This window comes from Anabrus simplex, chromosome 1 (assembly GCF_040414725.1).
Source record: "Anabrus simplex isolate iqAnaSimp1 chromosome 1, ASM4041472v1, whole genome shotgun sequence".
Taxonomy (NCBI): Eukaryota; Metazoa; Arthropoda; class Insecta; order Orthoptera; family Tettigoniidae; genus Anabrus; species Anabrus simplex.
Window position 1 is genome coordinate 986,147,129 of NC_090265.1, and position 12,458 is coordinate 986,159,586.

The following is a 12,458-nucleotide window of genomic DNA, read 5'->3' on the forward strand; positions in this document are numbered from 1 at the left end:
TACCTAGGTCTGCAGGGTAATACACAGGCTCGGCTATCCCTAGACTACAGGGCCGTCTAGTGAACTATACACAGAGCCTCTAATATCAAAACAGTACTTCAGAAAGATACACTATATTGTTGTTCAGGAGTTCAGCAGCTATACTTTAATCATCATTGTGAATTTGAAAGAACTTGTATGTTTCAGTAGCCATTAATTTATTTTCATAGTCTGTTTGTGGTGTACTTCCAGTTTGTATATATTTTCATGGTGTATACTCTACTAGTATTCCATTTTTGATCAGATCTGCTGTTTAAATTTTGTGGACTAGATAACTGAGAAATATTCTGCAGTGATAATCTAACCTGTCTTAACACATTGATGACAGGCTGCATTAATTAATGTAGTTTCATATTGGAGCGCTGGAGACTGGCTACGTAACCTAAAGTTTCCTCACAGTGCTTCATTCTTGTGTAATTTTCTCCTCTCCATCATTAATTAATCAAACTATTATGTGTTATTTACAAACTAAAGTCTCTGTTGATCAGAATAGAGATAGGTATTTTTTGGACCATAAGATGCACTTTTTGTTACAAAATGTACTGCCTTAAATAAGGCTGCATCTTATGGTCCAAAGGTCTATCATACTTCAACACTGAGTATACGTGATTTGCTAGAATAGTGTTCAAAGTATTTCTTACAGTTGACCCCTTTTATTACCACAGTTTAGAAACAGCGGCTATGGTATACCTGCATTTGTCTGACAGGAATGTGAGTTGCCAGCATATTCCTAACAAAACTGCTCGCAACTCCTTCCTTGCCCACCTCCGTATCTTACCAAGCAAACACAGAGAACTGCGACCTTGACTACAATTATAGGTTACCTTCAAGGAAGGGTAGAAAGAAAATCTTTCACTTTGTAATCGGTAACAAGTTCCAGTAGTGGTAAGTTCCGGTATTTATAATTTACCAGACACAATGTCACTTGTACAGAAGAGGTTTCTTTACGACGTAGCATTCAAAATAAGTGATGGAATATGCAAAATTACCATCACCATCGTACACGAGAATAACCATAACTTTCACATTGCTGGGGTTTTGACAAACGTTTGATCTCCATAGTGACTGACGGCATTAGTTTGATTGGCATATCAGTTGTGGATTTTATGATTTGGCCTGCGTCTCATCCAGCATAATGATACAGTGTAAGAAAGCCTCTTCTTCTGAGTCATAGTGCTCCAAGTGGTTACAAGCAGCATCATATCGTAACCATTTCTGCATTTCTGTCTAATAACACGGAACCCATTGTGATACAATTTTTTTTCATACCCAGGCCTTCTTTCAGAATGTGAAACATAGTTGTATGTACTAATCCGGTGTCTTGGGCCAGCTCACAAATCATATGGCATCGATCAGTGTCCAGTAACACAGCAAGAGCATGCACTTCTTCACTGACACTAGGATGACTTGGCCGACGCATGTCTACCACATTTTGGTGTCCGTAATTGAAAGCTTGTACACCGTGCCACTGTTCTGTAAGGCAATGCAGATTCTCCATAAGCTTCTTGAAGAACCAAACCAAACTCCATGGCACTACTGCCCTTGAAGGGCCTTGGCCTACCAAGCGACCGCTGCTCAGCCCGAAGGCTTGCAGATTGCGAGGTGTCGTGTGGTCAGCACGACGAATCCTCTTGGCCGTTATTCTTGGTTTTCTAGACCGGGGCCGCTATCTCGTCAGATAGCTCCTCAATTCTAATATATAAGTAATAATAATAACAACGTAAACGTTTCCACCTTTTCAATACCTTTTCAATACAATATATTCACAAAATTATAAATTACACGGTACTAGTTTCGACCCATCTAGGGGTCATCATCAGCTGTATTGGAGCAAAGATCACTTTTGGTGAAATCCTAAGAAAATGTTATTTTAAAGAATAACAAGTGAAATGAGATGTTATTATGGTAATAGTTAATAATACAAGGAATATACATACTAAGAGGTTTTTAACAAAGAATAAAGTATAAATGGGGTGTTGTAAAAATTATAATCATGGAAATCAGTAAGTTCTTGTATTGAAATGACATATATAAAATTATATATGGCTTAGGAAGAGGGCTTAAGGTGGGGCTGAAGGGTGCGGGAGAAAGTGTAATTGTCTTGGAAAAGTACCTTTGATTAAATTTAGGATTGAGTTTAGGTTGGCTGCATTATTGTTTCTGAGGAAAGTGATAAATAGATCGAAGAGTATGTTGGGTTTCTCTGAGATTTCTTTGAGATTGTGACTGGCATTAAAGTATTGGTCTAGGTGTATGTAGTAATTTTCCATTATGTTGAGTAAAGGGCCCTTGTTTGCTAATACGAGGATGTCCATGTCTTGTTCAATATTGGTGAAATTATGGTTATAATCTTGCATGTGTTGGCCGATGGCTGAAAACCTTTTGTATTTTATTGCGTTAGTGTGCTCGTGGTATCTGATAATGAAGTTTCTCCCGGTTTGCCCGATGTAGGTTTTTTTACAGGTGGTACATTTGATCCTATAAACTCCTGATTTTAAAAAACTGCTGGTCTTGTTTATAGGATCAAATGTACCACCTGTCAAAAAACCTACATCGGGCAAACCGGGAGAAACTTCATTATCAGATACCACGAGCACACTAACGCAATAAAATACAACAGGTTTTCAGCCATCGGCCAACACATGCAAGATTATAACCATAATTTCACCAATATTGAACAAGACATGGACATCCTCGTATTAGCAAACAAGGGCCCTTTACTCAACATAATGGAAAATTACTACATACACCTAGACCAATACTTTAATGCCAGTCACAATCTCAATGAAATCTCAGAGAAACCCAACATACTCTTCGATCTATTTATCACTTTCCTCAGAAACAATAATGCAGCCAACCTAAACTCAATCCTAAATTTAATCAAAGGTACTTTTCCAAGACAATTACACTTTCTCCCGCACCCTTCAGCCCCACCTTAAGCCCTCTTCCTAAGCCGTATATAATTTTATATATGTCATTTCAATACAAGAACTTACTGATTTCCATGATTATAATTTTTACAACACCCCATTTATACTTTATTCTTTGTTAAAAACCTCTTAGAATGTATATTCCTTGTATTATTAACTATTACCATAATAACATCTCATTTCACTTGTTATTCTTTAAAATAACATTTTCTTAGGATTTCACCAAAAGTGATCTTTGCTCCAATACGGCTGATGATGACCCCTAGATGGGTCGAAACTAGTACCGTGTAATTTATAATTTTGTGAATATATTGTATTGAAAAGGTATTGAAAAGGTGGAAACGTTTACGTTGTTATTATTATTACTTATATATTTTTCTCAGTTCAATACGGACCAAAAACATGAAATTCATAACCATTAATCCTCAATTATAATCACGTAGGCTGAGTGGACCTCGAACCAGCCCCTCAGGTCCAGGTAAGAATCCCTGACCTGGCCGGAAATCGAACCCGGGGCCTCCGGGTAAGAGGCAGGCACGCTACCCCTACACCACGGGGCCGGCTAAGCTTCTTGAAGACCTGGATGATATTGTTATGCTGTACAACCTCTGTCACATTCAATCTTTATCCAACTGAAAACATAGTGACAACACTACCTTAGACCGCCAGCTAACTCAAAGCTCTGTTCCTCTCGCCAGTTCGCATGTGCGTGGTATGGGAAGGGAGAGTCCATGTGCCCTGAAGTACGGTAGGTATGTAACTAACGTGTGCTATCAGAGACATTATTACGTTCCATTGCATGGCGTCTCTACAGGAGTGTTGGCTAGTGTGTGTGTGGTTTGAAGCAGTGTGTAGATTCACTCAAGTGTCCGAATGAATTGGTTCACAGGAACGGCAAATTCATAGTACACGATTCAGCTGACTCGCAGCAGACAGTGCTGAGTGGCACACTCATGGCTCAGTGAGACACAATACACACACGACTCACTACCGGGACAATGGACATTGGCGAGGAGCCGAACTTCTGCTGCAGCGAGACATACAGAGTCATGGCACACTGAAAGAATTGTACGTAGTCACGGATCAGTAAGACACAACACACACATGGTTCATTGTCTGTGAGCCGAACTTCCGCTTTAGCGATACATACAGAGCAATGGCACACTGAAAGAATCCTATGCTATAACGGACTCTCGCACCCAGCTCTTTTGAAAATAATACCCACTTACATTCTGTCCTCTTCTTATAGGAAGGTTTAAATAATAGATGGATTAATTTGCAGTGTTTAAAAGATAGTCAAAACATAATTCCAAAGTACCTAGCTTGTAAGTAGGTAGGTTATTAGGTTTTTCTCTTTACCGTATTAGTTTAATCAAATTGTATTTTTATAACAACCATATAATTCCGAATACCACCCGCCACCGAATAAGACCTGCACTCTAAATTTGAGATGGCAAAATACGGAAAAAAATAAAAAATAAATAACTTGCATACCTATTTAATTTTGTTCAAATATACCACACGTATGAATTCAAACAGCTTACAATTACTAAAACATCACAAAAATTGTAAATAAAATCGGTCCAATACTCAGATAGTTCACAATTCACCGTCGTCATCTGAAGTTTCACTATAAGAACTTTCGTCGCTGGCATCTTTCCACAAATAGTTGTCCTCACGACTGTCCACTGAATTTGAAATTCCACATTTCTTAAAACTTTTGGACACTAGATCATTGGGAATGCGTGTCCACGCAGTCTTGATCCAGCTGCATATTAATCCCACTTCAGGCATCTTCACTCGTCCGGTTTGTGTTAACACGTGATCACCATCAGTCATTCATTCAGTGTACAACTGTTTCATTGCAGTTTTGAAAGGCCGGTTCACGCACTCATCCAACGGCTGTAGAATAGAAGTGAGCCCTCCGGCAATTATCGCAAGATCAGTTGTATGTCCTCAGTAACTGCCCAACACAAGCATGTTTCGTTTTTGTAACAAAGCTCCCAGGTAACGTTGCCAAACGCACTTCACCCAGTCGTCAACTAACGCACTGTCCATCCTGCCAGACTCGTGTGTTCTAACAGTAACACCAGACGGCAAGTTTCCTTTCGGAAAGGTTTTCTTTTTCAGAACCACATATGGAGGGAGTTCGGTTCCATCCGCCAATACACACAACATTACCGTGCATCGTTGCTTATCGTTACCACCTGTTCTGATGGTTTCACTTTTAGAACCCTTCGTATCCACTGTATTTTCCAACGGCATTTCAAAATAGACAGGTGTCTGGTCAGCATTCCCAATTTATAACAGCAAATAAGAATTTTGCTTCCTCAAATAAATAATGTGATGCTGAAAGGCTGTTAATTTTTCTTCATATGCCCCAGGGAGACGTTGTGTAACAGACATACGTCTCCAAATGCACAATCCCCTTCCCTGATAAAAGTTTCATATCCATCCGCGGCTTGCAGTAAACCCTGTGTCTTGAGATCTCTTGTGCTTTCAATTGACACATTTCACTGGAAACACCGTAATCCTAACTTACATTTTTCTATCACAAATTTGTGGAGTCGTTCTTCAATTTCCAGAAACACTGCACTCCACCTGCGCAATGCTCTGCAATCGCCGTTATTTTTTAGAAGTTGTTTCTTCTTCTTCCGCCCATCACGAATACACAATTCATCAATATTGTACTTTCTGCCAATGGCACAATTTCCATATATTTCAGCTTTGCTTACAACTTTAAGTTTCTCACACACAGTAAATGACTGCAGATGCCGTTTTGAATCCATCGCTTACTGTCGAGACAGCACTTTCACGGGACAGATTCGGAACTCGAATGTGAGCGAGGTAGACTTCCGTAACCAACAGTCTCGACTCTCGCAAAGTACGATATCCTGCGAGATCAGCTATTCGCACACCCAACATGCCAGCAACACTTGTGAAATAAATGACGATCTAGCATCCGCAGCAGCAGCTTTCATATTTACCGCATATTTACCCATATTCTTTGACTTACCGTATTTCATTTCCTTACATTTTGCGTTTACATGCCACTGTAACCGTATTGAGGAAAAAATCAATCTTGTTTTCTAGAACACAACTAAAACACAATAAGACCTGAATGTCCATTTGCATGTGGTATATTGACTACGGTAACCGTATTCAAATCTATTTCAATACTCCTTGTAAACGTAGTAAATATTTACGAGAAAGAACGGCTTAAATACGACCCTCACCCAAGATATAGAACCAATATTTTGGGGAAGAAAGTGCGGGTGGTATTTGGGATTATACGGTAGTTGACATTCGACAATTAATTAAACTCAGCCCTCTAGCCTGGCTGACTGGCTCAGACGGTTGAGGCACTGGCTTTCTGACCCCAACCTGGCAGGTTCGATGCTGGCTCAGTCCGGTGGTATTTGAAGGTGCTCAAATAAGTCGGCCTTGTGTCGGTAGATTTACTGGCATGTAAAAGAACTCCTGCGGGACTAAATTCTGGCACCTTTGCGTCTCTGAAAATGGTAAAAGTTGTGGGACGTAAAGCTAACAACATTATTATATAGCCTACCGTATGACTGAGTCATGCTCATGAACAATCAAAATTATCTGTTTTATATTAGGAAGAACCGCTCAGTATTGTCAGTTCATATGTTGCATCATTGCACAGTACTTCAATAATTAATTGAATCGCGAGATCACCATTGTACGTGGACAGTGTGTGAGGTGACTGATGCAATAGCTTAAATAAAGAGATGTTTAATCAGAAAAGTAGTGGGCTATTGTACAAATACATCTTGGGTAGCCTATACAAAATATGATGATTTAAAAAATCCTCTGCTGATAGAAAAAGACATTTGCAAAGACGGCCGAGCTAGTTGGCTGTGCGTTTAGGGTCGCGTAGCTATGGGCTTGCTTTCGGGGGATGGTGGGTTCTAATCCTACCGTCGGCAGCCGTTAAGATGGTTTTCTAGAGTTTTCCCATTTTCAGACCAGGCAAATGCTGGTGCTGTACCTTAATTAAGGTCACCTCCGTTTCCTTCCCACTTCTACCATTTCCTATCTCATCATCGCCATAAGTCCTATCTGTGTCGATGTGACGTAAAGCTACTTACTTGATTTATTTTTTAAGATGTGGACTACTTATTGTGGACACAGGTATCTTTACATCTAATTCTGTATGTATAATAGAGTTGTGACTTCCAGAGAACTGTGTAAAACCATAAGGTAGTTTACAAAATTTGAGTTATGTCAATTATTATTATTATTATTATTATTATTAACTACCTAAGTTTTGTGCTTTAGTATAATAAGCATGTATAGTACTGCACAAGGAACTATTTTTTCCTGCATTTCAAGATTTAACTTATTTATTTTGTGTTATGTACTTACGGTGAATATAATGAAATTTCTAAGTTCTTTGAAATCCATTAAGAAAAGACTAGGCGAACACTTGATAGGGAATCTCCCACCTGGGCGACAGGTCTAAATGCAGATCATTGATGATTATGTGTATAAATAGTTATCACCTAACTCTATATACTTATTTTATGGAATCGTCACTGTGGGAACATGAAATATTTGTCCCGAATGAGTAAATTTATAATACCAATATAGTTGGTCCATTATTGGACATTATAATTTTTCCAGTTAACTCAATCCTGGTTGCCAGCATTTCTCCCCAGTGTGTTAAGTTGGCAACTATATTAGTATTATAAATTTACTCATTCGGGACAAATATTTCACGTTACCTATGTGAATCAACATCTATATCATCTGATGGCCAGGCAGGCATTAATTTTTGGCAATGTGACAAAGTCTCTCATAGTGCATTGACACTGCCGGTGGCTCCAAGTAGCCTACGCAGAGGCTTCCACAGTATGCACTGGCCATGTGTTTTGGTAGATGTGCTATTTACCAACTGATGAGCCCAATTTAGTGAACGTGATAGCGAAACGCTGGCAACCAGGAATGAGTTAGCTAGAAAAATTTATAATGTCCAATAACGGACCAACTATATTGGTATTACATGTTAGCTGTATGTGGGGATTATAGGATTAGAGATAGGTTACTACAGACAATCGACGGCATTTTTCATTTAGAATCTGGCCATAGTGAGGATTGATGGTAGAATAAGTTGTTGGTTCAAAGTAATAACGGGCTTAGACAAAGTTTAGTTTTCAAAGTATATATGGATAATTTACTAAATGGTGTAATATGGCAGTGAGGGATTCAGATGGGTGAAAATGAGCAGCAGTTTAACCTATGCCAATGACATGGACTTAATTGTAGACAGTGCTGAAAGCCTGTTATCTAATATCTTCAAGCTTGAAAAGAGGTGTAGTTAGTATGATATAAAAATTAATATTCAAAGCCTAAAGTGATTTCCATAGGGAAGAAATCTAAGAGAAGTGAATGTCAGATTGGGAATACAAATCTGGAACAGGTAGATCATTTATTTAGGAATATAACGGTTTAGAATGGAGATTGTTGTTGTTTAATTGTTTGTGAAATTTAATTGGCATATATATTACTACATTGTAATTTATTTTCTTTTTTAACAATTATCATTTTCAACTAGGTCATTGTTCACAGCTACACTACATGTAGGCCCAGTTTCTTCAATGAATGTTAACTGTTAACACTGCTGTTAAGGAGAATTAATACATAATTTAACAGAATGGTTGCCTCATCAAGAATTAACTCTAACAAATTGTTAATACTTGTGTTAAATTAACATGGCAGCAGCCCTGTGTTAAACCTCTTAACAGTTGATAAAATTTCAAAATGGAGGCGTATAGAAGACCTAAGTTTGAAGCTTTACTTTTGTGTGAAGAATATTTATGAACTGAAAAAGGCAAAGGACGATCCATACTAAGAAAAAACTACTTTTTAGAGTTGTCAGAAGAATGGTTTCTACAAAGATATCTAATTACCAAAGGCCTAATGAACAAGATGCTAGAAGAAGTTGAAAATAGGTTAGAGTTTCCAATAGATTGAAACTTATCAATGTTTCCAGTGCAACAGTTGCTTATAGTTTTTACAAGGAGAGTTCGTAACCTGCGTCCAATCGATTTCAGTGAGCTTAATGTACCTGTTGGGGGACACTCAACAGTAAATCGTGTATAAGGGTTTAGGTCAACGTGCTTTAGTTTTTGAAAAAAATTAAGGACAAATGTCATGGGGCAGGATCCGCTTCGGTCCAAGTGGAGGTGATAGAACACTAAAAGGCGAACACATTTTACTTAAACATGTCAGGTCTGCTACCTAATAATTTCCGAAAAATTGATGAATCTCCCGATTCCAATGCAGTGTGTATATACGTGGAGAGTTGCAACATAGTCAAGCAGAGTGGTAGCCGAGTGGTTACCGTGCTCATCTACAAACCGCAACGATGTGAGTTTGAGTCCTGCCGGTAGCTATTTTATACAAATTAAATTATTATTTTAATCTGTGGTTGGATGGAAAACTGGAACTAAGCATAGTGTGTTGTGAAAGTATATTATTGAGTTCAGAGATGTAAACAATTTACCTTTTAGTTTAAGAAACATCAAGAAAAGAGTTTGGACTCACGAACGTTTGAACATCATTGATTATAGTGTTTCTTAATATGCTGTTTTACCATTTTATTTTTTTGGACAGAATGAACATTGCAAGATGCAAAAATTATTTTTGAAGTGATTTTTGTATTAAAATTTTATGTAACTTGAAGGAATTTTTATGTAACTAGATGAAAATATTAATTTGAATATATTTGTAATTTAAAAAAAAAAAAAAAAAAAAAAGAATTTAGGGAAACCTCAAGAATGGGACTCATGAACTTTGAATATTTTTAACATTGCAAGAGTGATTAAGTGACCTGTATATCAAGAATTGTAATTTTGTAACGTTTGAAAAATTTTGTAAGGTGCTTTAATTTTGAGGCATCCTATACCGCATGTGCGGTTACCGCTGTTGAAACAGGTGTTGCAATAGGAATATTCGAGAAATTGCTAACTATCTTAAATTGACCATATATGGTCATGCAATTGGATTGGCCAAAATAACGGCCTTGAACTCAAAAAATAATAAAATAATATTGATAAAAATGAATGCGGAAATAATAACATTGACAATAATACGAATATGAAGGATAGGAAAATTACACTGTAGCGGCGATTTCACATCTTCTATGCAGTGACAGGTAACTAATCAAAACATAAAATTGAACCAAATGCGAAGGTAAACTTACAGGCCTAATAAACGACAACTAAGGAGAGGAGTGTGGAACATGCAAGGACCCTATTGAAGTCCTTTTGAAGATAGGACATTATGGGGAAGAAAAGGTTCGCAAAAATCACCCTCTAGCTCAACTATATTAAAATTAACAAAAGATGCAGATCCACTAGGTAAACCAAAATAAAGACATAATCTGGATTCTTACATACCTTTGAAAACACAAGGTTTGACATCGTAAGATTATGCAGAATTACAAAGTGTTGTTGATAACAAAATACAGTTGACTGTCTGTCATAACAGTCTTTCAAAGAATTGAAATTATAGACGACGGGAATCTAGGACAAACTCAGGCACGTTAAGCACACACTGGCAACCAGGAATGAGTTAGCTGGAAAATTTATAATGTCCAATAACGGACCATTGATATTGGTATTATAAATTTATTCATTCGGAACAAATATTTCTGATTCCCTATGGGAATCAACATCTATATCATCTGATGGCCAAGCAGGCATCAATTTTTGATAATGAGACAAAGTCTCTCATAGTGCATTGGCACTGCCAGTGGCTACAATTAGCCTATGCAGTGGCCTCCATGGTATGCACTAGCCAGCGTCTTGGTAGGTGTGCTAGGTACCAACTGATGAGCCCAGCCTAGCACACGGGGGCGAAACGCTGGCAACCAGGAATGAGTTAGCGGAAAATTTATAATGTCCAATAACGGACCATTGATATTGGTATTATCTGTTAACATTCCAAACCTTCTTCTTCCTCTTCCTTTTCTTCCATCTATTTTTCCCTCCATCACTCTCTGTTGAAGACAATTTCTACGTAGTATGTGACCCAACCAGGATATAGTGTACCTGTTAATTTGAAAAAAATCAAGCTTTCAATTACAGTCTAAGTTAAGCTCTTCAGCAGTGCAGAGAATTCTTTGACAAAAATGCTTGTTTCTATTTAAAAATATGCTTGAATAGTACCCTACTCGACCAGCACGTGGAACATTATTTAATATCCATTAGGTCCTTCTCTTCTACATTTCCATTCATTGTAATGAGAATTATTATGTTAACCACAAACTCCATCCCAGAATGAAATGTCACTTGATAAACTTACGACTGTAAATTCAAGGCTTTTACATTAGTAAATATAGGTCAGCATTTTATATTCTCAATCTGGAGGATTAATATTTATTTCATTTTTACAAAACCTTCAATTTTTGTTGATCTTTTTTAACAATGTATGCTTTATATACTTTATCATCATTTATTTCAAATTTTGGAAGTATGGTATTTGTGAAATATTGCTTGTATATTTTCTATATATATGTGTATTTTCACCATTGTAATTCAGTTCTTTTTCTGTCTCAGTTTTAGTAACTTATTCAGTAGTACCGAGCGTCCTCCGAGGAAACCATTACCTTACGTAAATGTACGATATAATGCACCAACGCATCGTGTCAGCCCTGCTCTTGATACCATGAGGAAAAGATCACTCAATGACAAGAAGCGTGGTTTTGACTACTTGGATGGAGAAATGTGAGTTATTCTGTTTCAGTTCTGCATGTGTATAACTATACTTCTGAGTGTTTTGTGGTGCTTCACTTTTTTTTTCTAAAGCCAGCCTGAGTGGCTCAGACAGTTGAGGCACTGGCCTTCTGACCTCAGCTTGGTAGGTTCGATCTTGGCTCGGTGCCAGTGGTATTTGAAGGTTCTCAGATAAATCAGCCTGGTGTCGGTAGATTTACTAGTGCGAAAAAGAACTCCTGCAGGACAAACTTCTGGCACCTTGCTGCCTCTGAAAACCGTCAAAATTAGTTAATGGGACGTAAAAACCATGAACATTATTATTTTCCATACCTCTTTTCTTGGTTTGTTTTCTGGCAATACTGTATTTGCATTTTCAAAGGAATTAGGTATTTTATCCTTAGTTATTACTGTGTGGGTGTGTTATAAATTAATCACAGAGTAGTTTATGCTATAGATACTATTAAAGATTGAATATTTCAGTTTTGTATTAAATTTTTTGTTCTAAACAGTGGCAGCCATATTCAGCATACATTCAGCAGTAGTGAATAGTTGTTTTGTAGTCTAAATTTGCAACCAAGTTAGTTCAAGGAAGTTAAGGTGCAGCCCGTGCAAGGCAGACCCTCCAACGAGGGAGGGTGGCATCTGCCATGTCTAGGAAACTGCATGGTATTGTAGTGGAGGAAATTGTTGTGTGGGGTGTATGAGTTACAGGGATGTTGATGATAGTATAAACACCCGATCCCCA

The 12,458-nt window shown here is 37.7% G+C and overlaps 1 protein-coding gene across 29 annotated transcripts in view; it reads left to right on the top strand.

Moving 5' to 3' along the window:
* syd (JNK-interacting protein syd) overlaps positions 1-12,458 on the top strand; it is a 648,626-nt gene that overhangs the window by 276,120 nt on the left and 360,048 nt on the right. For all 29 annotated transcript variants that reach the window (XM_067136859.2, XM_067136850.2, XM_067136852.2 and 26 more), the window contains one exon: positions 11,555-11,722. In XM_067136859.2, coding sequence (XP_066992960.2) covers positions 11,555-11,722 — 168 coding nt within the window. The remainder of the gene's footprint in view (positions 1-11,554; positions 11,723-12,458) is intronic.